Source organism: Mobula hypostoma, chromosome 6 (assembly GCF_963921235.1).
Source record: "Mobula hypostoma chromosome 6, sMobHyp1.1, whole genome shotgun sequence".
Classification (NCBI taxonomy): Eukaryota; Metazoa; Chordata; class Chondrichthyes; order Myliobatiformes; family Myliobatidae; genus Mobula; species Mobula hypostoma.
The window spans coordinates 151,890,647-151,918,632 of record NC_086102.1 but is presented as its reverse complement, the minus strand read 5'-3'; the positions used below and the strand labels follow the sequence as shown (position 1 = coordinate 151,918,632).

At 39.8% G+C, this 27,986-nt stretch overlaps 1 protein-coding gene across 1 annotated transcript in view; it reads left to right on the top strand.

Annotated features, from left to right (window-relative positions):
- The window catches only part of nab1b (NGFI-A binding protein 1b (EGR1 binding protein 1)), a 40,767-nt gene extending 13,118 nt beyond the window's left edge, over nt 1-27,649 (top strand). The window contains exons 5-8 of the mRNA XM_063050071.1: nt 4,185-4,304; nt 19,724-19,889; nt 24,306-24,428; nt 25,624-27,649. Coding sequence (XP_062906141.1) covers nt 4,185-4,304; nt 19,724-19,889; nt 24,306-24,428; nt 25,624-25,730 — 516 coding nt within the window. The 3' untranslated portion in view covers nt 25,731-27,649. The remainder of the gene's footprint in view (nt 1-4,184; nt 4,305-19,723; nt 19,890-24,305; nt 24,429-25,623) is intronic.
- The last annotated feature ends 337 nt before the right edge of the window (nt 27,650-27,986 follow it).

The following is a 27,986-nucleotide window of genomic DNA, read 5'->3' as shown; positions in this document are numbered from 1 at the left end:
TTTAACTCACTTGAGGGGATGTCTAGTAAATTAAACCTCCATGGACTTTGAATAAAGGGATAAGTTTGCTTTTGATCTTAGCTGTTCTCTAATTCTCTATGCTCATTGTATAGTTTTATTTGAATGGGAGTTATATTTATGCATACTCTGAGTACTAATTAGAAAACCAAGATCAGAGATGATCTGTGTAGAAACTCCCCTTGGGAGATTGGCTAATACTAAGATCTATAACAATATTAAATGTACACTGTAGGAGTATCTTTCCCTAAAATGAAATTTTTAGGGTCCTTTCATGATTTCACCAGTCAGAATGTTCTCTTTGTGCAAAGTAAATTGGTTTTCTGTGTCCAGAACTTTCTCAGTAGGACTGATTGTGAAGTGTCCATATTATTTTCCAAGATTCAAGATCGTTCAATGTCATTTCCAGTACGTAAGTGTAAAGGAGAACAAAATAATGGCTACTCAGGATCCGATGCAGTACAAAGAACACAATAACAAAAAAGTACAATAAATATAAATAAGATAGCCTATATACATTGATTGCATGTCCATAAAGTGATGCTCGGTGCAGGAGTGTCTGTACATAAGGTTAATGATAGGAAATGACAAAGTGGTAGTGGTGGTTGCGGTGTGGAGGGATGGGTTAGTGACTGGAGGTTTTGATCAGGCTTACTGCTTGAGGAATGTAACTGTATTTGATTTTAGTGGTCCTGGCATGGATGCTACTTAGCCTCGTCCCTGATGGTAGTGTGAGAACCATTGCATGAGTGGGGTGGGTGGGATCCTTCATGATGCTTTTGGCCCTTTTTCTGACACCTTTCTGTATACATGTCCTTGATGCCTGTGAGAAGTTGGGCAGTTCTGACTACCTGTTGTAGAGCCTTTCTGTCTGCTGCTGTGCAGCTTCCCATACCAAGCATCTGTAGAATGATGTGAGTAGAGATGTGCATGGTCTGGCTCTCTTCAGCCTCTTCAGAAAGAAGAGGTGTTGGTGAACTTTACTGATTTTATAGAATGTGTTCTGGGACCATGAGAGATGTTTTGGAGATGTCATGAGAAAAAATCATCTGCATTTAGGACAGAGAATTTATGAATGTGATTTCCAGTTGGTGCAAGAGAAGAACATCTAGCTTGTGTGTATCTTTGTTGTATGTTGTTTCTTTGCTACAAATTCATAGCCAATATCTATCAATGCACAGCTTTTTAAAATGACCAGATTGATAGTCTGAGGCAGTTCTGTGAGCTATCATGTAAATGCCTTCTTTAAAAGTTTTAAGCTACCCCAGTGATCTTCATCATTGTTACTACCCCAGTGATCTTCATCATTGTTACTCTGTGCTTTCTAATATAATAATATTGGATTCCTTGTGGATTCCAGTGGTGGAGCAGCAGTTCCCCAGCAGATATGTTGGGGAATCTGAGGGCTAATCCTCTTCCAGGTTAGACCTGGCACATGCTCAGGGACTCCATTTGTTTCACTTGTAAGGAACAACTCCAGATGAAGCATATAATTTTCCAGTAATTTATCATTTTTAGAACTAATGCTAAGCCAATGGATTCTGGTTAATTGGCCATCAGTTAATAGGGGTAGCTGCTCATTTGGGACAACTCTTAAAGAACAGAAACTAATCAAGAAAAATAGCTGAGGGTCCTTTCATTTATTTGGGGTACTATGTCATTTAACTGGTATAGGAGACTGTTGCTGAACAGTTTCTAACTAGTGTCAGACCTGTGCAGTTGCCATTAGACACTACACTGTTTCTAAATAGTGTCAGTTGCATGTTCGCATGGTTCAAAAAGTAGTGTTTTTTTTGTCAGTGATAGTTGGCAAGAAATAAGCAGTAAGACTGTTTAGAGCTGTTTTGCTCACTGTATTTTCAAGCATTCAAGCTTGGAGATGCCAGAAACAGCTGGAAGTGAATCACTACTTCAAGTTAGGAACTACGAAAGATTTGAAGGTATCGGCAATCATCTTCAATGTTACAATGAAAGTGAAGATTTGCAAAATGCAATCATTCAAAATTGTATGACGGCTGTCTATTGTCTAGGTGTCTGCACTAATTTTTGTTCTTTTACAGTCAATCAAAAGTACACTGGAGTTTACATTGAATGAATTACTCTGTGAAGAACTATTACAAATTAATACACAGTTTTATAGTACTATAGTAGAACTGGTAATGTTCTTGTTCTGTATTTCATTTGGATACTTAATTTGTTACTCAGTTAAATAGTAGTTTGTCTTTTTTTACACCCTTTTAGCTGTTCCATGAAACTTTGGTTGATTGGGGCAGCTGCAGAATTGAGCCTAACTGTACCCCTGATATGTCGCAATTAACTGGAATCAATAAATCTAAGTATTTGTTGTTCCTGCTTTTTTTTAAACTGTTCAAAATTTATTTTTAAAGTGTAAAAAAAAAATGCTCTTAATATCTGAATATCAGACATTTAGAGCTTCTATCTTCTCTGACAGCCACAAGTTTGGGGGGTATGACTTAGTTGGCTCTGTTTCTAAGGATGGGGCTTGCCAAGTGCTGCAAAAGGTCATGGTACAATAAGGGCTTGCCAGTCCAAGCCAGAATGCTGCTGCTGTAACACACGTTGCATAAAATGGGCTGATGATGTGTAGGATGTGGACATAGGGCTGTTCTTGGTGCAGCACTAATCTTACAGATCTTCATCTTGAGAAAAGTATTGCAGAATTTTATTTTGTCAAGTTGATTCTTTAAATATTCTTTATGATACAGTTTTAACACAGTTGTCAGTTGTGCTATATGTTGTGTCTGCCATTTCTTTTAAGTTGCTGTGAACTTAGAAAATCAACATATGGTGGAACTAGAACAAAACTTCAATCTTTTATTGAAGGCGGTGACTCTTATTGAACTGCTATACCTTCGTACAGTAATTTATCATTTTGTACAATTTAATTCAACCCTATTCTTAAAGGTACCCTACAGTATAGAAGTACTGCAAATTGGCCCAGATTTGTGGTCAGTGGTGAGTGAATGGTGTTTATCAAATGTTATGCATGCAGCTACCCACAGATTTTCTGTGGGCTTTTCATCTACACCTTCATTACTAGAGATCCTTCATAACTAGCAGGCAGTCTACGCTGGAAAGTTTGTATGAGAATAACGAAGTATAAAAAAAGTGCAGAATATGTAAGAATGAGAGGAAACAAGAGTGGAAAGAAAGGAAAAATTAATTTTAAAACACTCACAGTAATTGAATTTTGATTGGATGAGACTTCACATTTGTAAAGTTGAGTTTGAGAGATATTTGGCCGCAGTTGAGAGCTATCCTGCTCTTAAAATAGTAAACATATTCCTGATTTAATGGGCATATCTGAAAGGTTTTGTAGGTAAATAATGAAACTTGGGTCAGATATGTTCGATTTGACCCCCTTCCCCCACATGCACTTATCTCAGTGACTCTGGACTTTTGTAGTCACGTGGTTCCCGAGAGCCATACATTCTCAGTTCATTGTCCATCATGTGACCAGAGCCGCTCTTTTAAGTGTGTCCTGTGGTCCCACTCCACAACCCTGATGACTTTTGCAAACAGTTCCACTGTTCACATATGCCTCTGACATTTCCAAACACATGGAATTGATCAATAACTGAAAATTATTTTTAAACTTATCTAGCATGTTACTGTTAATTAAAGTATATTAATATATCCTGAGATAACTAAGCATATTTTTAATGAAAGGCACTGACCCCATTGAAATGAATGGGGCTATGCTAGATGCATTTGTCTTGGCTGGATAAAGCTCAGAGGCCAATGATGAAATGTGTCTGGTTCCTTCATGAGTTAAAGGTCTGGTGTACTCACACCTAATCTCCAGCATGTTTTAAACTGCACTCTACAGGTATGGAAATTGTGAATTGTGTTGCTATGTGTGGAATCACTAGCTTTCTATCAGCATGTTCTGGCCCTGTGTCCTTTGTGTATTTTAATGCCATCTTGAGTTTAATAATGTGTAGAGGAAAATGACAATTCCAAAACTCATTTGTTGAGCATGTAGAGAGGCTATAAGTTACTATCTGACTTTCTCTGTACTAACAATTGGTGCTGTCTTGTCTTTATTCCTTATGCCAAGTTTGACATATTGTCTATAGTTAGTGATATGAAATAGTTGATAGTTTTATAATGAAATATTTAACAGGTGACTGCATTTTTTGCAGGATGCTTCTATTCACATTCAGGAATCGCTACAGATTTTACAACAGAGACAAGAGGGATTAAAAGAGCAAATGTCTCTTGCCAAGATTAAAGGTGATGATGCCATGGTTCATCATATTCAGGTACAAAATTAGAAAATTATGTATAACGTTGAAGGTTCCAAGCTGGCTTCCATATGAAACACAACTGACTAAAAACTTTCTTTTCTATTCCTAAATGTCACAAATGCTGTCATCCGAAGCATGAAAGTGATTACAAAGCCTTTGGTTCGATTTTCTTATTAAGCCCCCAAATGGTTTGAAGTTACTGCACTGCCTAAGCCGGCAGTGAGCAAACTTGACCTTAATCATATAAACCGCAAGTTTTGGTTTCAGTTCTTTTTAAATTAGACATTTAAGACCATTGTTTACCTCATCATAGTGACAAGGTTTTTTTACAAACATGATGCATCCCATTGTGGGCTGAATAATAAGCAAGTAGCACTGATCCTATCGCACGAATGGTGATTCCTGCACAAGATGTTTTGGTTTTGCTGTGAGATGTGCACAATAATGTTAGGAATGGGTGGGAGGGGGTGGGGGGTGGGGAGGGCCGAGAAAAGCCACCATTAACTTGCTTTGCCCAAATGACCCATGAGGTGAGCAAGGTTTTGTGTTGCCTGGCATAATAGCATGTATATTTCTGAAGTTTAAGTGTTAAGTGTCATTATTATTTATTTATTGGTTGCATCTTGAATCAAGATGTTTTCCGGTACAGGGTTCCCCTGCCATCTGAAGGTAAAGTGTTCCTATGAAACGGTTCGTAAGCCGGAATGTCGTAAAGCGAAGAAGCGATTACCATTTATTTATATGGGAAAATTTTGTGAGCATTCGCAGACCCAAAAAAACCTACAAAATCATGCCAAATAACACATAAAACCTAAAATAACAGTAACATATAGTAAAAGCAAGAATTATATGATAAATACACAGCTTATATAAAAGTAGAAATACTTTTCCACAATTATTGCCTGAACTGTCCTCTGTTGCAAAATTCTCACGCAAGCGCTGTTGGCAAAAACACTCGCTCCAGTAACCTTTAAGCTATGAAGCTGCCAAATCATACCAAATAACATGTAAAAATACACAGCCGATATAAAGTAGAAATAATGTATGTACAGTGTAGTATCACTTACCGGAACTGGGAAAGCGCGGAGCACACTGATGATGGTGTGTTAGACTGAGTCGTCGGAGTTTGGGTGGTGCAGTGGCCCCCACCCTCCGGGCAGCGAACCGATACCGAACCGCGAAGCATGCAGCGGTAGCCAGGAGGCACACAGCACATCTTTAAGAAAAAAAGCCGAAATAAACATGCTAATTAATTAGGTGCTTCCCGGCACGTAATTGTCAGCCCAGATCAGTGCCAATTGCTGATTGCATCGCCTCTGATCTGGGCCAAATACATGTCGGGCGGCACCTAATTAATTAGCATGTTTATTTTGGCTTTTTTCTTAAAGATGTGCTGTGTGTCTCCTGGCTACTGCTGCATTCTCCGCGAATCGGTATCTGTCCGCGGCCTGGGTGTTGGGGTGGTAGGACACTGTCATCTGTTTCCATTAGGGCAGGCAGCTCATCTTCTCCTATGACTGCCCGCCTCGATGTCGCAGGTCGAGGTTCGTCGTCTGCTGTGGCTGATGTGGAAGGCTTGCTTGACTGCTGAGCCTTGCGCATTTCTCTATCATACAGTTCTTTGTAAGCACTCAAACCATCCTGCAAATATCCCCTAAACCGACGTACCCTTTCAAAATTAAAATCGTACTTTATCATTACTTATTCGGTTTCGATTGTTATCCTTTCCTCTTCCAATTGCATCAGCTCTTCATCTATCAGTTCTTGGTCATGGGATGCCAAAACCTCTTCAACATCATCTTCGTCAGCTTCCACAAGCCAAACTCACAGTCCTTACTTCATTCACCACGATCAAAATGCTTAATTATGTCTAGTTTTACGCGAAGTGTAACACCTTTACGAGCTCTTCCAGGCTTTTCCGATACCATAGAACTCATCTTGCAAATGGCTGCTCACAGGCACGTGTTTAAGCAATGCTGGTGAGATTGCAGTTCCGAATCCGGGGGAGAGCGGCTGCTTAGGGCGCGCGCTGCCTTTTATCGCGCGCTGATTTTTTCGTAACAGTGAAAGCACCCTCTGTTAGCGAAAACAGGGTACTAATGTAGGTCTTTTGTAACAGTGAGGTTTCGTAAAGCAAACGTTCGAAAAGCGGGGGACACCTGTACTTCAATGTCATGTTTACAGCAAATAGGGAACTCTCTAAGCACAGCTCTTTAGCTGTTACAGATTAGACCTTTCAGCTTTATGCGTGGTTGGTTAGATATAGTTTCACAAGGAAAATTGGTACTTCATCCTCATTCCTTATCAAGGACAGAAGCAACAGATATAATTTTTTTGTACCTCCAAGTCAATTATGTGGCAAGTGTGGATAATCTCCTATTTTGTTCACTTACCAACCATATTTCAGCCAAGGATGTATCTTGTCCTCTTAGAGTACTATGCTAATTGTTTGGTTCATGTCAACACTTTGTGACCAAGTTGTGTATATAGTGCGGTTAATATTATCATTAGCCGGCATCAGAGAGATCAAGACTTCAGTTTACAGCAAGATTCCTCCCTTCATATAGAGGTTCTTAGATAGATAAGAAAATGGAGAAACAGTAAGGAACATAAAAGTGGAGGAAGATAAGATCATAAAACACGGGCAGAATTAGGCCATTCAGCCCATCGAGCCTGCTGTGCCATTCCATCATGGTTGATTTATTGCCCCTCTCAACCCCATTCTCTGGCCTTTTCCCTATAACCAATCAAGAACCTGTCAACCAATATTCCCTCTGATTTGAAATGGCCAATATCTTGTGCTGTGCGATTTTCTACCCAGTGACAACAATATATGCACACTGAATAATTTTTTTTCAATAAAAATAGTATAAGCAAGCCAGTTTGAAAGTCTGCAGACAATTTATCGCAAACTCCATGTTGTCAACACTTCATATCAGAAACCAGGAAAGGAAATGTGAATGTGTATGATCGTGAAATATACTTAACGTGCCAAAAATGTCGAGGGTGACAACCTTTTGTGCGCAGTTAAATTCCTTTGTGCACTAGTAGCAAAAGATGTGTGTGCGCCCACACCTGAGAGGGATCATTACTATCCCCTCTGTTTTAAATCTACACAATGACTTGGCCTCCACAGTAGTCTGTGGCAAAGAATTCCACAAATTCATCACCCTCTGGCTAAATAAATTGCACCTCATATCTGCTGTAAAGAGACATCCTATTCTGAGGCTGTGCCTTCTGGTTCTACACTCTCTGACTATTGGAAGCATCCTCTCCACGTACACGCTACAGTACCTGGTTCTTTTAATATTTGATTAGGTTTCAATGAGACTTCCCTCATTCTTCTAAACTCCAGTGACTACAGGCTCAGAGCCATCAAACATTAACCCTTTCATTCCCTGAATCATTTGCATAAACCTTCTCTGGACCCTCCCCAATGACAACACATCCTTTTATAGATATAGGGCTCAAAACTGCTCAAGATACTCTAAATGTGATCTGACCGTTCCCATAAAAAGTCTCAGCATTACATCCTTGCTTTTATATTTTAGTCTTCGAGCTAGCATTGCAGTTGACTTGTATTACCAACTCAACCTGCAAGTTAACCTTCAGGGAATCCTACACTAGAACTCCCAAGTCCCTTTCTATCTCTGATTTCTGAATTATTTATGATCTATAATGTTGTAATCAACTTAGTTAAACAAAAGAGTAAATTGCTAAAACAAGTACAGAAACACTGAAGATATTCAGGAGATCAGGCTGCATCTCTGGGAACAGAAACAGAGTTAAAGTTTCAAGTTGGAGTCTATCAGAACCATCTACTGAGTCGTTTCAGCATTTTCTGTTTTTGTTTTGGCTTTCCAGTATTTGAAGCATTTTGTTGATTCCCCCCCCCCCCGCCCCTCAAGGAAGCGAATTGCATCCAGTCACATTAATTTCCTTCATATTTTTTGCAATTAAGCCATATACGTGGCATCAACCCATATAAGTTTATTAAGAATTGTATTTCATTTGTGACGTTTTCAGTACATGCTGCTTTCCAGGACATAACCTTCTGCTGTTCAATTTATGTCACCATTTGCTGAGTGACTTGAATTGAAAATGCCAAATCTTGTCCACTTTCCAGCCATGGAGGCTCTTTAATTTAGTGCCGAGATAAGGAAGCTGAATTTAGGGTAAGTGAGGTAAATTGATGCATTTCCCCAAAACTCGCTTTGATAAGGTTATCTACAGTATATTAAAACTCCCTCATAGTATCTATTCCCAACCATTTCTAAAATGTACAAGCCAAATTAGAGAAGTTTGTCCATCTGCGGAGTGATGTCAAACAAACCTCTTGTGATAAGTATCACAGGCAGTTAGTTAAGAAGCTGCAAGGGTAAAAAGACCCTAATGGGAGTTATATACGTGCCTCAAACATTAGCCAGGATGTGGGATATAAATATCAATAGGAAATAGAAAAGGCATGTAATAAGGACAATGTTACAATAGTCATTGGGAATTTCAAATGTAGGTAGATTGGGAAAATCAAGTTGGTGCTGGATCCCAAGAGAGGGAATTTATAGTATGATTACAAGATGGCTTTATAGAGCTACTTGTGGTTGCACCCACCAGTGGAAAGGCAGTCTGGATTGTGTGTTGTGTAATGACCCAGATTTGATTAGGGAGCTTAAGGTAAAGGAACCTTTGGGAGACAGTGGCATAAGATGATAGAATTCACCCTGAAGTTTGAGGGAGAGAAGTTAAAGTCAGATGTATCAGTAATACAGTGGAGTAAAGGAAACTACAGATGTATGAGGGAGGAGCTGGCCAAAATTGATCGGAAGGGGACACTAGCAGGGATGACATCAGAAAAGCAATGGCTGGAGTTTCTGGGGGCAATTCAGAAGGCGCATGAAAATGATGAAGATGTATTCAAAAGGGAAGATAAAGCAGCCATGGGTGACAAGGGAAATCAAAGACAGCATAAAGACAAAAGTGAGGGCATATAATATAGCAAATATTGGCGGGAGGTTAGAAAATTTGGAAGCTTTTAAAAACCAACAGAGGGCAACTTAAAAAAAAAGAGAGAGAAAAGATGAAACCCAAAGGTAAACTTATCAGAGAATACTAAATATTTTTCCAGGTATATAAAAGCTAAAACAGAGGTGAGAGTGGATATTGCACCACTGGAAGATGACACTGGAGAGGTAATAATGGGGGACCAAGAAATGGCAGACAAAGTCAACAAGTATTTTGAGTCACCGTTCACTGTGGAAAATACAAGCAGTATGCCAGAAATTTGAGTGTGTTGTGGCAGAAGTGTGTGTGGTTATTATTACCTAGGAGAAGATTGCTTGGGAAGCTGAAAGATCTGAAGGCAGATGTCACTTAGACCACATGGGCTATGTCCCAGGTTTCTGAAAGAGTTAGCTGAAGAGACTGTGGAGGCATTTGTAATGATCTTTCAAACATCACTAGATTCTGATATGGTTCTGGAGGACTGGAAAATTGCAAGTGTCACCCCACTAAGAAGGGAGGGAGGCAGAAGAAAGGAAATTATAGGCCAGTTAGTCTGACTTCTGTGGTTGGGAAATTGTTGGAGTCCATTATTAAATATGAAGTTTTGGGATACTTGGAGGTGAATGATAAAGTAAACCAAAGTCAGCATGGTTTCCTAAGGGAAAATATTGCCTGACAAACCTGTTGGAATTCTTTGAGGAAGTATTACCAGAAACAGGCCTATTGTGGTTGACTGCCAATGACAAGTAGTGTTCCGCAGGGGTCAGTATTGGGGCAAGTTGTGTGTGAATGATTTGGATGATTGAGTTGATGGCTTTGTGGCCAAGTTTGCAGAAGATACAAAGGTAAGTGGAGGGGCAGGTAGTGTTGAGGAAGCAAGGAGTCTACAGAAGGATTTAGACAGATTAAAAGAATCGGTAAAGAAGTGGCAGATGGCATATAGTGTAGGGAAGCGTATGGTCATGCACTTTGGTAGAAGGAATAAAGTCATGGACTATTTTTTAAAAACAGGGAGCAAATTCAGAAATCAGCGGTTCAAAGGGACTTGGGAGTCCTTGTGCAGGATTCCCTAAAGGCTAATTTGCAGGCTGTGTTGGTGGTAAGGAAGGCAAATGCAATATTAGCATCCATTTTGTAAGGACTGAAATATAAGAACAGGATGTGTTGCTGAGGCTTTATAAGTTATTGATCATACACATTTGGAACATTGTGAGCGGTTTTGGGACCTTAATCTAAGAAAAGATATACTTGCATCGGAGAGGGTTCAGAGGAGGTTCACAAGAATCTTTCTGGGAATGAAATGGTTATTGTATAAGAGCATTTGATGGGTCTGGGCCCGTACTCGCTGGAGTTTAGAAGAATGAGGTGTGGGGGTGGAGTTCTCATTGAAACCTATTGAATATTGAAAGGCTTAGATGGAGGATCCAACGAGGATGTTTCCTATAGTGGGTGAGTTGGTGCCAGAGGGCACTACCTCAGAGTAGAAGGACTACAATTTAGAACAGAGATGAGAAGGAATTTCTTTAGCCAATGAGTAATGAATCTGCGGAATCCATTTTCATGGATGGCTGTGGAGCTCAAGTCAATGAGTATATAGAAAGCAGAGATTGATTCTTGGTTAGTTAGGGCATGAAAGGTTACGGAGAGAAGGCATGAGAATGGGGTTGAGAGGCATAACATATCAGCCATGATGAAATGGCAGAGCCGACTTGATAGGCCGAGTTACTTAATTGTGTTCCTGCGTCTCATGGTCTTGTGGATAAATATAAATTTTACACATATTGGATTGGTAGCACTTTCACCATACGACAAGTGCATGCAAGAAAAATTTTCCCACATTTATGTATTCGCTATTAAATGAGGAATTCTAGTATATAATCCTTAGTGCATTAGTGAAATTTCAAAATCCCATGTAATTGGTTTTAAAAAAATTTCTTTTCAGTTGCCAGATGACTTTTTGTCATTATTCCAATGCACCATCTTTGCACCCTTGGCTACATTAACTGGGATTTGGCCTATTACTAAGTCCCAAAAGGCCCTGTCGATGTTTCTTCCTCCATGCTATGAGTAAAGCCTAGGTAGTTCTAAGGTAAGGACATGTTCAGCACAGCTTTGTGGGCCGAAGGGCCTGTATTGTGCTGTATGTTTTCTATGTTTGGGAGATGAGCAAGCTGTGCCCTTTAGGAAGCTTTTAATTGCTTCTGCATTCTGTAGCTTTAGGATAAGTTCGTTCAATAGATGTAGAGTCATAGAAAAGTATAGCACAGAAGCAGGCCCATCGGCCCATCTAGTCTGTACCAAAGCATTTAAACTGCCTAGTCCCATAAACCTGTACCAGGAACATAGCCCTCCAAACCCATACCATTCATGTACGTTTCCAAACAAATCTTGAAACATTGAAATCGAGCTCACGTGCACCATTTTGCTTTGGCAGCTCATTCCACATCTCCTGCCACTCAGATTGAAGAAGTTTACCCTCATATCCCCCAAACATTTCACCTTTCATCCTTAACCCATGACTTCTGGTTGTAGTCCCACCCAAACTCAGTGGAAGAAACCTGCTTGCATTTACCCCATCTATACCCCTCAAATTTGTATACCACTATCAAATCTCCTCTCTGTCTTCTACATTGCAAGGAATATAGACAATAGACAGTAGACAACAGGTGCAGGAGTAGGCCATTCGGCCCTTCGAGCCAGCACCTCCATTCACTGTGATCATGGCTGATCATCTACAATCAGTATCCAGTTCCTGCCTTATTCCCATAACCTTCAATTCCGCTACCTTTAAGAGCTCTGTCCATCTCTTCCTTGAAAGCATCCAGAGACCGAATATAGTCCTGACCTGTTCAATCTTTCCTTGTAACTCAGGACCTCCAGATCTGGCAATGTCCTTGAATTTTTTCTCTGCCCTCTTTCAACCTTATTTACATCTTTCCTGTAAGTAGCTAACCAAAATTACACACAATACTTCAAATTAGGCCTCGCCAAAGTCTTGTACAATTTCAACATAACATCCCACCTCCTGAAATCACTAATTTGATTTATGAAGGCCATTGTGCCAAAAGCTTTCTATATGACCCTATCTAATTGTGATGCCACTTTCAATGAATTACGACCTATATTTCCAGATCCCTTTGTCCCACTGCACTCTTCTGTGCCCTACCATTCATTGTTAAGACCTACCCTAGATGGTCCTCCCAAAGTGCAACACCTCATACTTATTGCATTAAATTCCATCTGCCATTATTCAGCCCATTTTTCCAGTGGGCCCAAATCCTGCTGTAACCCATGATAGTCTTACTATAATATCCTGTTTATTTTGAGAGACTTTCTTAAACAGCGGAACAGCATTAGCTATCTTCCAGTCCTCTGGTATCTCATCAGTTGCGAAGGATGATTTAAATATCTATGCGTAGGTCCTGGTTTTTTCTGCACTAGCCTCCCGCAGGGTCCAAGGGAACACCTTATCAGGGCCTGTGGATTTATCCACCCTGATTTGCCTCAAAACCTTCTGCTTTGTAATCTGTATAGTCCATGAGGCTGATGCCATTTTGCCTCACTTCAATAGACTGTGTCCATCTCTCGTAATAAATACAGATGCTTTCTGATGCCCTCAGAATTTTCCTCTCTGCAATTTAGAATCTCAACTGGTAGACCAGACCTATTTTTTTTTTTGCATATTTATTTTGAAACTAATGGCATTGTGATTACTAGATACAAGGTATCCCCGTACACAAACATCTGTCATCTGCCCTATCTCATTCCTTAATAGCAGATCAGGTGTCGCACACTCTCTTGTTGGGACTTCTGTATACTGATTTGCTTGACTCCGATGACTTGTGGGAGGACAGCTCACAAGGAGATCTTCATTCAAAATTTAAAAAAAAGAAGGAAAATTACAGCCATAAACTGGTCCTGTTAAATGCTTACCACTTTCTATACATTTCTGTTTTGAGACCATCAAGATTTTCGTCACTTTGTTACAATTTTCATCACATTATTAATTCTGAAGTAATAGCTCATTTCTTGTATTTGATTTACAATGTATTTTGATTTTCTGATTTTCTTTCGCCACATACCCACTTTTATCATTGTTATTCAATTGTTGGAAAGCTATTATCCCTGATGGATGTGGTCTCTATTTTCTATATTAGTCAGTGCAGATCAAGTTGAACTGCTTGCCCTGCGAGAAGATTAAATTGAGTAATACTTCCTTCTCATTTTTCTTTCACAAGCATATGATTGAGGTTTTAATGCAAGTGTGTGATTTGGGTTGGTCACCTGCCAACTGGGTAATTTTAAAGAAAACTAGGGTCTGGATTTATCTTGCCTTGCATTGCAGGTAACTTGGCTGGGAAGGTGGAAATATTGCTCTGCGTAGTGTCGGACATTTCTAGCTGATGTAGAGAATGAAGTTTAGCATCTGGAGATACCTCTGCGCAAAGCTGCTGTGATGTTCACAGTTGTACAGGTCGACCTTCACTAATCCGGCACCCTTGGGACCTGAGGAGTGCCGGATTAGTGAAAATGCCGAATTACGAAAGGATCACATTAAGCATAATCAATGCCGGATTATCGAAGGAGCCGGATTATCAAAGGAACCGGATTACAGGTAGTCGGATTAGTGAAGGTCGACTGTACCGTATACTTCTGGTCCCATGGCTACCCTTAGTCCAATTCCTCTGATAGTAACTAATTGTGCTACATTTACTAAAAGCATGAACTACTTCTTGGCTGATATATAAAATGTCACACTCTGCTGATGATTCACATGAGTCATACTTTTCAGCTGCTGATGGCACAATGATATGTCTAGTGTGCAATGCATTACAATCTGTTGCTTTTGTCATACAAAAATGCTGCATCTGGAAAATAAAAAGTTATATTTGATCAACAGTGGACTCAGGTTTTTACCTATGGTTTAAACTGCCTTTGATTGCATGCTTGAATCTAATTGCTTTGTCCTCAAGCATCTGTCCTTAGAGCATGGATTCCTAAACTTTTTAATGCCATGGACCACTACCATTAACCGAGGAGTCCGTGGGCCCCAGGTTGGGAATTCCTGCCTTGGATCATAAGACATAAGAGTAGAATTAGGCTTTTTGGCCCACCGAGTCTGCTGCAGCAGTTTGTCATAGCTGAATTATTATCTCAACCCCATTTGCCTGCCTTCTCCCCGTAACCGTTGACACCCTTACTAATCAAGAACCTATCGACCTCCACCTTAAATATACCCAATGATCTGACCTCCACAACTGTCTGTAGCAATGAATTCTACAGATTTAATGCCCTCTGACTAAAGAAATTCCTTCTCATCTTTATTCTAAAGTGATATCTTTCTATTGAGTCTGTGCCCTCTGGTCCTAGACTCCCCCATTATAGGAAACATCCTCTTCACATCTACTCTATCTAGGCCTTTCAATATTCAATAAGTTTCGATGAGATTAAAATATTCATAGTACAAATATTGGTATCTGTTTATTTTTTTCCCCTCCACAATGCAACTAACACTTCAATTTGAGCCTAAGCTATTCCACCCATCAGAACCTTGTGAAGAATTCTGGTTTTCCCAATCCAGTACAGTGTAATTGAAATGGGAAGAGACCACCAGGCAGGCAGAGGAAAAGATTTAAGGAAATGCTCAAAGCTTCCTTGAAGAAATGCAATATCTTCCCTGACTCATGGGAATCTCTGGCCCATGACCATACAAAGTGGAGGAAGAACATTCGGAGTGTTATTGTGAAGCTCAATGGCATAGGCCCTGAAAGCCATGTTATGGGTGCAGCACTGTACATGCCAACTACCCACCTGTCCTCTTAACCACCAGCAACCTCGGGTGCCACAGTGATGCAGCTCACAGAACTGCTGCCTCTCAGTGTCAGATACCTGGGTTCACTCCTGACCTGAGGTTTATGCTTGCAGCTTCTCCCTGTTCTCTGGATTCCTCCTGACTCCCAAAGATGTGCAGCTTGGCTAGGTTCACTGGTCACTGGCGGTTCCTCGTAGTGTGCAGGTGAGCGATAGATGGGAATGTGGAGAGTGTAAAAAAAAAAAAATGGATTTACTGTACAATTAGTGTTAATGGCTCAGTGGGCCAAAGGGCCTTTTTCTATAACACATCTGTCTACAGCCAGCCGCTCCTTCTACAGTATAGCCTACAGTTCCCATGTTAGCAACACTTTCAGTACGCTGGATGAACTCAACGGTCGGGCAGCATCAGTTAGAAACGATGAGTCGATGTTTCGGGCCGGAACCCTTCGTCAGGACTGAAGAATGAAAGATGGGGAAGGATTTGAAGAATGGTTGTAGCTTCAGTTGAAAGACCAGTAATTTGAAAGACGAAGTGGTGAGGAAGGGGAAGCATTGACCTCATAGCCCTGAAAACAATGGGTGGTAGAAGAAGGAGGCGGAACCATGAGGGAGCTGGGGGAGGGGGTAGAGTGAAATAGGGATAGAGGAAGGGAGGGGGAGGGAATTACCAGAAGTTGGCGAATTCTATGTTGATACCAAGGGGCTGGAGACTACCTAGACAGTATATGAGGTCTTGCTGCTCCAACCTGAGTTTAGCCTCATTATGGCAGTAGAGGAGGCCATGTATGGATATATCTGAATGGGAATGGGAAGCAGAGTTGAAGTGGGTGGCTACCGGGAGATCCTGTCTGTTGTAGCGGACGGAGTGGAGGTGCTCGATGAAGCGGTCCCCCAATCTGCGTCGGGTTTCCCCGATGTAGAGGAGGCTGCACTGGGAGCACCCGATGCAATAGATGCCCCCAACCAACTCACAATTGAAGTGTTGTCTCACCTGGAAGGACTGTTTGGGGCCCTGAATGGTTGCAAGAGATGAGGTGTAGGGACAAGTGTAGCACTTACGCTTACAGGGATAAGTGCCAGGTGGGAGATCCTTGGGGATGGACGTGCGGATAAGGGAGTCATGGAGGGACCAATCCCTGCGGAAAGCGGAGAGGGGTGGAGAGGGAAAGATGTGCTTAGTGGTGGGGTCCTGTTGAAGGTGGCGGAAGTTGCGGAGGATAATGTGCTGGATCCGGAGGCAGGTGGGATGGTAGGTGAGGACAAGGGGAACGCTGTCCCTGTTGTGGTGACGGGAGGATGGGGTGAGGGCCGAAGTGCAGGAAATGGAGGAGATGCGGGTGAGGGCATCATTGATGATGGTAGAAGGGAAACCATGATCCTTAAAGAAAGAGGACATTTGAGATGTCCTGGAACAGAAAGCCTCATCCTCGGAGCAGATGGGAATAAGTTCCCATGTTAGCCTTTTTAGCCACCTAAGAATTGACAGAACCAGAACAGAAGCAAGTCATTCTCAATCCCATGAGACTGTCTAAGTAGAGATTGATTCTATGATTACATGGCCTTAATAGATTGTACTGCATAGGATTAGAGACTGGCAGCATTGAAGAGTAGTATCATTGTTTGGATGATTTGGGACACAGTTATTGTTAGCATCTGAAGACGGGGAAGTAGGGGTTGGGTGTGGATTGGAAGGAGGGTGGTCTGGGAGGGTAGGGGAATTGAGAAGGGGAGCATAAGAGGAAGGGGCTCAGAGAGGTGAGTGAGGGGAGAAAGCGCAGAAGGCAGATAGAGCAAAGGCTCAATTTGTAGAGATACTGAGGGGCGGGTGATGTGTGTGCCTCGGGGTGGTTAAAGTGCATTGTCGTGTGCTTAATGTGTGACACCTTGGGAGGGTTGGAGAGAGCAAGATTCTGAGATGGGGTGATGAAAGGACAGGGGTAATAGAGGGGAACTCCTGTGATGGCAGGGGAGGACGGTTTGTGGAGGGAAATTCCTAAGGTAATGCAGGAGTGTGGACCATGCAGGGAAATTCCTGAACTAATGGGGATTGAGGGGAAGTCCTAAGGAAGAGAGGAAGGGGAGGCAGGTGGAGGGGAAATCCTGGAAGGGTGGACGTGGAGGAGGTCTAGGGAGTGGAGGTGGAGAGATGCAGAGGTTGCAGAAAGTTGGAGGATGTGGGAGGGGAGGTCTGGGAATGGCTGGGCATTGAGGTTGTAGGGAGGTGAAGTAACCGGAGTGAGCTGTTAGCTGTGGGGGAGAGGGTGCTGAGTTTTGGCATGGTGCGATTGCTTTTGAGGGGAATAATCAGACTGTGAGGTGGATTCTACTGCACCCCCCCCCCCCGCCACAGGTAATTGACACACAGACTTTCCTCTCGTGTTTCTATTTGAAGATTGGTTGAGAATGAGGCCAGTCCATACTCCAAAAAAAAAGACAGATAAGTAGATTTCTCTCAGTATTTTCCTATCAGTCAGAAAAGCAAGTGTTACACATCAATGAATGTTGCAACTGGTTGTGACTCTGCTTACTCATCAGTAGTGGAGACAGAGTCGAATTCAGCAGATCGGTTGGTTTAAAAAGTCAATAGTGTGTGCTTTAGCTACACACTATAGTACAATGTACAATGTACTCCTGTGTTACAGTAACAACAATTACCATTACAAAATTCACATATCATCTACCAAACTATGGAGTAATTTCACTCTTACATAGGATTTACATGAGGAAACAAAAATAACAAAACAAGCCCTGAAACTAGCAACATACTTGGTCAATTTTTGTCAAAGGTTCATGTGACATGAAAATTGTGATGCGATTGGTTTTCTAGAAACACGCCCCCTCATATGACATGCAGGAAGGAGGAAGTTGTCCTGTTGAATGGTCTGCTCCAAGCAATAGAACTGTTATTAATTTGTGAACTTTTTCTATCAGGATGAGTTATGTAACTGTAATCCGAAGTATATTGGTGAAATAGTGGGAAAACCCTGGTTACAGTAATTGGGTTTATTTGTCACCAAAGCCAATCTGAGCAGTCTGTTCTACGTTAGAATCATGCTGGTTTGATTGCAGAATTGGTTTATTGCTGCACATCAGGTGCCCATACTAGATGCCCACGGGAATATCAGACCTATAGGTAAATATTTTTAAATGAACACAGCCGAGAGGAATAGGTAATCACCACTATTGTGGTTTACTTAAACATCCTTGAAAGCTTTAGTTTAACCCTTTTTTTGGACATCACACTTTCCAATTAAAACATAAATAAAAAGTTTGAAAGGGACTTTGAGTGAAATGTAGCAATTGATTGAACTGTCCCTCAGTGGAGTAGATTTTTAAGCAGTTACATTATTACTACCTTTCAAAAAGTGTTACTTGCTGTTTATAAGCAAGTCCTCCTACGAAAAGCAATGTATCAAAGTGTATTGTGCGTTCCATAGGAAATAGCTATATTCTATCTAAATACATGAAACTATATTTGATTATTTATTGATTTATATTTTGCAATATGCATTTTACTTTATGTATATTCATTTGGTTGAACCTAATTGATTATTATCTATAATTTTAAGCTCTTTAATCAATGAAAAGCCAGTGAGACTGTGGCTTGTCTTGCCCACTAAAATGAATTACTGTAGGTCCATTGCGTTTGCGTGATCGTTTGTTGAAGTGTGGCTGCTTCTACCTTTCCTGTTTTGATTGCGATCTATTTACCTGGAGATTTTTTTAGTCAACTGCTAATATAATTGCAGAAAAGTACCTGAGCTTGGAATACAGGCCATGTGCAAACACACATGAAAGGACTGTGCTTCTATGCAGGAAGCTTCTCTATTTTTCCATTCCACTTTAACGTAAATCTTTGGTTCTTCCACTGAGTAGGAACTGGTAGATTACCTGGATCTTTGGTTTTTTCTTGCTGTTGAGCACCTTCCTGAAGCATGACCTTCTGTATCCTTGACTCCTTAAAAGATCCATATCAAATTGGAGGAATCAAGGATTCAGCAAGCCCCATTCCTAGTTAAAACGAAGTCCATGTGGTTGCTGAGACCAGGGCTCCTCCTGATTTACAAGGGAATATTGGCCTGCCATATGCTTGGCTCTTTCTGATTCAACACTACACCTGGTGCATTGGTACAGGCATGGCACAAATGTTTAGCTTGTACTGTGAGTAGAGCCCAGTGCCGCATCTTATCCGTAGGTTTCCAGAGCAAAGAAGTTGGGTTAATGTTGAAGCTGCTGCTTATTGGCCCCTAGTCATTGGAGAGGTAGTGGTGGCTTGGTGGGAAGTGTGTAAGACCTGTGGGCTAAATCGTGGTGGGCTCCTCACAAACAGACCCTGAATACCTGTGTTTGTGTGTGGGGCAGCATGGCAGGGAATGTTAACAGTTTCTTCAAAGGTGATGCAGGCATGTGAACAGTATTGAAACTAAAGGCATAGGTGATATGATTGTAATTATTAATTTTAGTACAAGGTAATCATTCTATAACATTCAAATTAAAATATGGATGAAAAATGTACATTTAATGTTTCAGTTAGTATGGAGAGGGAAGCGCCTACCTTGTGATTATTTTTTTTTACCTACCAGATGTCACTAATTAAACTGTATCTTTGTACTTTTCAGGTCCAGCTTGAAGCCATAACGGCTAAATACATAATGCTTGTACGTGAACAAACAGGCCAAGACATGTTTCAAACAGATGAGAGACGTCTCTCTGCCACAGCTTGTAGGCAATATTCCGAAGAGCAGAATTCCAGAAGCCCCTCAGCAGAGAATGTGGATGGACCAGGTACAAAATCCACGTATGCCAATCATGTATAATAAATCATCTGGTCAAAATGAAATGGCATCAGAACACGTGATTGCACTGAATTTCAAATTAATGCTCTAGACCAAAAATGGATTGTATTTTTCTTCAGAATCACTAGTAGTAATAAATATTTAAAATCTTTAAAGCTTTGCCACAATCTCTAAACTATACCTCATTCTGTGGAGTATTGAGCCTCAAAATAGATTTGGTATTTGGCCAACACCAGTCTCTAATTTCTGGTCTGATTGTGACTAGGTCTCTAACTGACTCAGCCTTAGAGAGAGGTTTGTGATGGATAGGTTCATTGTATCAACTTGTTTTTCCCATGATTTGGAAATCAAAATATAAGGAATATGTCTATGATGATAGCAGCATGCATCTAACAACAGTTCCCAGGTTCCTCAAATGTCCTTTTTAATCCCTTTAATATAAAACAAATGTAAGGTATCTTCATCATCATCAGGTGCCATGCCCAGTTTGAGCTTTGACTGCCATGGCCCACACACTCCTGTTTCAGGTCAAATGGATCAATTCATTGGTATTCATTTCCAGTTCTCTGGCTGCTGTCTCCATCATCATTTGTCTTTGTCTTCCTCTTGCTTTCTTCCCTTCATCTTTCCCATAATTACTGTGCATTCTAACTCCTCTTTCCTAATCACATGTCCAATGAAGTTACGTTGCCTTTTCATGATCTCATACATTACTTCTCTTTTTGTGTTTGCTCTGTTCATGACATCCTCATTAGGTATTCGTTTCATCCATGATATTCTTTGCATCCTCCTCAAAAACCATATCTCTGCTGCTTCAGTTCGTTTCCTCATGTTACTCAGAATGTCCAACATTCTGAGCCGTATAACATAACTGGATAAATGTAACATTTCAGTACTCTGAGGCGGGTTGTCATGCCTAGTTTAGTATTGGTCAGTATACTCTTCATTCTCGTAAAGATGTCTTTCGCCATCCCTATTCTTCTTTTGAATTCCATGTCACACCTGCCATGTGATGTCACCCAGTTTCCAAAGCAGCAAAAGTTCCGTAATTGTTTTATGTCTTCCCCATTTATTCTCAGCCTGCAGATAGGATTCTCCTTCTTTTTGGATATCACCGTACATTCTATCTTTTTGCAATTGATAGATAGACCCATTTTTGCACTTTCTTCAACAACTGTATCAATTAAGTTTTGTAGTTCTTCCTCCGTACTTGTAATTAACACAGTGTCATCCGCATATCTGAAATTATCGATGTTTTCACTGCCAACTTTGATTTCCAAGATGCCTCTTATTTTTGGTAATACTGTTTCACAGTACACATTAAATAAATCAGGGGAGAAAACACACCCTTGTCTAACTCCTCTCTTGATTTTCTGATTAGGCGGAGGTCTTTCGAATCTAGATCTGGAGTTTCCTGTAATATTTCAAATAACTTATTGTGCTTCACTTTACACCTGCATCAACGTATATATTGATCAAAATAAGTTCTTGGTGCAATATAACCATATCTTGCAGGAAGAAGCCATCTTATTAAGACCAATATTGAGTTTTAAATTTCACTCCTAGGACAAAGATATTGTTTGCAAGGCCAGCCTTTTAATACCCAAATTTAACTTCTTTTAAGAAGGTGGACTGCCATCTTCTTTAACTAACTACTCCTGGAATACTGTCATGTCGGGATTTCAGGATCTTGAGCCAGTAGCTAGTTGGGATGGCATGTGACTTGTAGGGGAGCTTGCTAGTAGTGACGTTCCCAAGTGCCTGCAATTCATGTCCTTTGAGGGGGTAGAGATCATGATTCTGACGAACTGCTGTAATGCATTTTGTAAGTGGCACAAACTGCAGCCACAGTGCAGCAATGGTGGAGAAGTTGGCTTTTAGGAAGCGGTGTAGAGGGCGCAGATCAAAAGCATTGTGTATTCTGGAAAGTGTTGAGCTACCTATCTGTGTTGGAATGTTACTTTCAAACACAGATGAGAGAATATACATTTATATAGTTCTGTCTTATAGACGGAGGCAACCCCAACATGTAGGCAGCTTCACACCTTTCAGGAAGAGACGGCCGGCTTGATTTGCACCCTGTAGACCACTTATAACACTCACTCTTCCACCACTCGTGTACCGTGGTTGAGTTCAATTTCAGCTTGAATTGGACCATGTGTTTATGTGAGTAGGCAGAAAGCTGATTAATTCAGTGGATTTTATTTAATCTGCTTCCTTTCTCTCCCATAATATGATGCACAAAATCTTTTAATACTTGTATCAACTCAAGGGTTGGACTGACATTCTGGTCTAGGGGTATAGATCTTTTGGTTCTAAGGACTGTTAATACTATTCCTAATCCTGCTCCTGCTATATCTTAACTGTACCATCATCTACTTCTCTTCTAATATTTATATCTGTACACTTGTAATGCTACTGTGACAATGTAATTCTCTTTGGGATCAATGAAGTATCCATCTATCTATAAGACAGTTCAATATCTTTAAGGAAGAAAATGCCCACATGCCTTGCACCCTGTACACAAGCAGTAACCCTCAATCCCCTGTTCTCCAGAATGCCTGATATTAAGTGCTTATAAGCATGAAGCATTTGTCTTGTGTGTGCTATACTTTGATCCTATTGGACACGAGGTTCATGTTGCATGCATGCATTTCAGAATGCAACTGTTTTGCAGTCATTCAGTTTTGAAACAAGTCATAGTTTCTGTATGCACTTACTGTGCTGCTTTGCAGATGAAGACCTCCGTCTCTTTGCAAGTATATTTGCTGCTTTTGAATCCATTCTGAAAAGAGTATGCTTGACAATTAACTACCTCAGTGTATTCTCCCTCTTCTTTCCTCTAGCCGCATTCATTTGAGGCCTTTTTTATGCTAATGACATTTCAGTAGAGAGTTGTCAAATGCTGTTTAAGGGTAACCTTCTTGATGTGTTTTGTGTGTGTTTTTTTTCCCTTAAGTACTTTTCAGAGGAACATTTCACTTGTAGAAAAGCAATTTTCTGCTCAGTCTGCACTTCACAAAACTGTTGTGATTGAGTTGCATCTGGAGGCACAAAAGCATGACCTACATCTTTCTGCTCTGTGCATAGCACGCACTTTATTGTGCTGTGCCTCCCCAAACTAGATTTTATAGGTGCAACCATCACTTCAAGAAATGGTTGCAGGCATGGCTTTTTTAAAATTTGTGCAAGTCATCTAGTCAACCCGTCATGTTGTAGATGTAGTGTAATGGATAACTGACTTGCAGTGATAAGCTCTTGTATTATCTTGGTATGGACACCTGGAAACCTTCAGTCCAAGCACAGGCATGTATTTGACACAGCTCCTTGCTAATCAATGATCTTGGATAGTGTTCCACCACACTGTTATTACTCTGCTGATATTTTAGTTGGTGAACAGTAAGCCAATATTATTGCTGGATGAGGCAAGAACAAGTGGTGGTGTGATGTTGGAAGCAAAACCAGTTAAGAATCCTCTTGTTAAAACTATCAATAATTTATGGGGATGCGAATGACAGGTTAGAAGCCATGGGAATAGATTGCCCAAGTGTGACCTAAAATGCTGAAATTAGACAGCATTCTGGAAGTGTTCAGCAGCATGAATCAAATAACAAGTTTCAGTGGGAGTTATGGTCACACAGCATGGAAATTGGCTCCACAAGCCACTGGGTCAGCAACCATCTACACCAACACTGCACTAATTCCCAGTTTATTTTCCACACATTTCCATCAACTTCAACCACTTTCCTGCATGATAGGAGATAATTACTAACTAGCATTTTTTTTTTGGAATACCAGAGGATTGGTAAAAACTTCTACACGCATGCGCGCGCGCGCATGCACACACACACTTCCGCACAGAAGCGTCAGAGTTGTGAGGTAGCAGCTTTACCAGCTGTGCCAATGCGGTGCCCAAGTCTCCAGGAAAAAGGCCACTGAATTGTTAAGCTAATTCCAGAAGCATGAGCAACATTCTGTCTTCAAACCTCCTGTGCTATTTGCACATGGCATGAATGACTTGCAGCTCATTTACACTCTTTTGCTGTATTCCCTTTTACTCCAGAATCTGAAAAAAGTGCCCGAGAAACTCCAAATAACTGCTGATACTTTTGGTGGAAAACACCTTTCTGAATAACACACACCTTTCTGATTGCATTCCTGACTTCAGTTTTTAGTTCGTCTTGCCCTTATGATGCAAAATAGTTTTGGAAATACTTAATCATCAAAAAAAAACCCTCAAACAAAACAGTACTAGATTCAAGCTTAAAATGAGGCTTTCTTCCCTTCATAGAAGTTGGTTAATCTGGATGTATGTTTTTATGTATGATTGTTTTAGACTTACAGCATCTGTAAAGATTAAGACAGGTATTTATCACTTGCTACTTTGTTCATCATTTTTCTTCAGCTGACAAACCATTGAATCTCAGGATCTCTAATCAGCAAAGCAGACAAATAATTCAGCAAATGGTATCGGGAGAAGAATTAAGCAGACAATATTCTAGCAATGCGAGAGAGTCGCACTCTTCAGGTAATTTGAATGGATCCATCAGCAAGATGATACAAACCATTTATTGATAGTGAATTTTTTCTGTTAGTACTTTTTTTAAAACTTAAAATGTGGGTAATTGTACTATCTGAATTATCATAGACTGCAATCGGAATGCCTTGGCTGCATTTTACTTAAATGTGACATGTACAGACCTTTACAATTATCGATGCCACTGCTTGGAGGTGAAAAGGAGAAAAACAACCTGACATTAATCACCTGCAAAAATACTTCTGAGCGTACTTTAGATTACCTGACCTAGGATCGAATCTTATTTTCCCTGCACACAATCACTTTTTCCCGCCAGAAATATTGCAGTATAGACATAATGGAAGACATGGTCAAAAACATTTCTGAGTGTGGTCCTCTGTCACACCAGCAAGATGTGACTTAACTTCACTATCTCTGTTTAACCAATGGTTTCAAGAAAGTAGATTTTGTAGTCAAGAACTAGTGAAAGCACTTCTTTTCAGTAATGTGAAAGGATATTTTATTGAAGAAGAGATGTGCCGAAGAATTCCAAACAGACAACCAATGTGTTACAGGTGGTTGCATTCTTGGAAGGCAATTCATGTTGCGATTTTTCCACAATACATTATGCATAATGTCATTATGCATATAATATGTCAAGAAATTAGATTTAAAAAAGACAATTTAATAAATTCTAAGAGAGCAAATCTTATTCTGTGTTCCAAATTTTTTTATTGTGATCTGTGAGGCCCATAAGCCTGAATTTCTGGAACCTGAATGGCCATAATATTGGGAGGAGGGTGTTATTTTTGTTATTGCATTTTTATTAATCTTGCTAAAAATCAAGCATTTTAAGTACTATGATTTATGCTATCTGCTGCTAATTTAAATTGATCACATGTTCCACTGTTCAGGCCTTAATTATTTTATAAGCATTTCTAGAAATAATGGCATAAACATTTCACGTTACTGTAGAATTGTATGTGCTTTCTATAACTTGTGGTGTGAAGAGGAGAAAGAAGGGAGTTTTTAATTGTGGTAAAACCACAACAGATCTAAATGTCAGCTTAAGGGTAAAGCCTACAATCACTATATCTACAAAGATAATGGGAGTGCTAGCAGAACTCCATCTTTTCTATGAAATGCATACTATAATCACGGTTCATCTGTCTCTGGATTACTAAACTATTTTTTTTCTTTGTGACAGAAAACATAGGCACATTGAAGGAGTTCTGCCAGACGATTCTAAATCATACAGAAAAGAAGAATGAAACATTCAAGTCTATAAAAATAGAGCCTGAAGATATTAGATAGCCTTTTCCCAAATCTGCCTCCTTCTGAAAATGGCATCAGCAAGTACCGTAACCAAAGCCTTAAAGACCAGTGTTGCCTCATATCTGTTCCATTATTGTTTTTTTTTGTTAAAGTTGCTGTGGACAATTGTTTGTTCAATAGAAAACTGAATAATTTCTAAACTGTTACTTCCTTGTTGACTGTGTTCATGAAGTTCTACAGCTTGTTTGAATAGTGAATCAACTCCTTAAAACTAACCTATTTATTTAAAAAATAATCACTAAGAAAAGCAAACTCTCATGAAAATGGATGACAGTGTTGAAACTAAGTAATAAACAATACTTAACCTTTTAAACTACACTGGCTTAAGAGATAGGTTATGCATTGCTTTTGTCTGGAATCTAGTTTAGCTTGATGAAACTTGCTCATTGTATATTTTTATTTTGTTCCAAAGTGATGTGATGTATGCATGTAATGTCAAAACCTATACAAAGTACTGTAATTATATATATATATATATATATGACATGTTTATTTATCATCAATAAGGCATGTGGGATTGAATTCAATCAAGCACAAGTTTTGCTGAATTAGTGTAGTTGAGGTGAACCAAAATAGGCCACAGAGTAAGCACAACTGTTCAGCCTTGTATTGAAAGAGGAAGAAACTAATGTTTGAAAGCAAGTCTGAATGTTACTGTGCATTTCAAGCACACCTGTTGAAGTTATTTCCATTTATCAGAAGCAGTGCAAATTTCTGACTAAAATACAACAAATGTCAGCAGGCTCCATTTTTTTTTATTTTTGCAGGCCAGACATATGGAAAATTTTCACATAGAGGAAAAGGGCAGATTGTGGGAGGAAACTAAACATGTCATTTTTCTATTGAGAAGAACATATTTTAGCATATGTTCATTTTAGCATATGTTTATATACATTATGCATCAATTGTTTTGTTTTTTTTCTATTATTACTATGTGAGTTATGCTATTAATTATTTTTTAAAACTTGCCACACCATTCCAGCCATTTGCAGATCTGATGAGGACTGGCCAGGAAGAGTTAATTGTAAACAAAAACTTTAGTCAAGAGCATCATGTTGGCAACTTTCTTATTGAAATTAGCAGAAATAATGCTCTGATTTGGACTGCATTAAAGATTTCTGGAACATGCTTTTTCAAATCTATTTTTCTACTTTTACTTTTTGTTCAATGTTTAAAATTAATGTTGCATTTTGTTTGTGGAGAACACATTTTATTTTGATTGTGCAGGCAGCCAAAGTGCCATATTATTTTTGATGCAGATTGATCAGCAATCAATGCAAAAGTAGTGTTGAGAGAAGAGACATCAGGGAGGGGAAAAATGCAATAATGACACACACAATGCTGATTTAATGCATTTGATTCGAACAACTGAAAGTAGATTTGTGTTCATAACGTGTAATAAACAACTTTGGTAGCTGATTATTACATTTTAGCCAAACTAGCTGTAGAGTTATAGTGGCAGATTAGCTGAACGGGAATTAAAAACAATTCCCTGTGGTACAACTCAATTTTAAAACTGTGTTGTACTTTGTTGCCATGAAATGTTCTTGTGAATTTCGACCTGTAATGTACTGATGTTACTATAATGATGTCTTGATTGTTCACCAGTAGTATGTTAGAATGTAACTTTAAACTGTCTCCCTCATAATCCTTTAGCAACAGTAAGGTGATGAACAACAACGAGTACACATACTCTAATGTAATCAGTAATGTGTTGTGCTAATGTTATTGTTTCCTTTTGGAATTCAAGTTAATGAACATTACAAGGGTCTAAGGATCTCTGGGAGAATGGCCATTGTTCTAATGGTCTGTACTGTACTGAAATTGTTACTTAATTGACAAATGGGCCAGTGTTAATTATTCTGAGCGCTCTGAAAATACAGCATAAGATGTTTTGGATAAACACTAATGTATTTAATTTGTAATATAAACATTAAAATATATTTTTGGAATTCTGATTTGCTGTCCGTGGTTTATATTCTTCTGAAGTCTCTCAAATCCTGCCTGAGCTGTGCTTGTGGGGCGTTTCATGTTTTTATTGGCAATACATTACAGTAACTGACAATGACTGAATCTTGATGCAAACCGCTCTCCACTGGTGGAAATACACCCTAATCCTCATTTCTGATGAGAACTCGGCTCCACCATGATGTGTTGATCCAAACACTTGTGTGGTCTCTCTGAATGAGATAATGTTGAATTTATTGCCTCCTTTAAACTGTGATTTTGTACTTG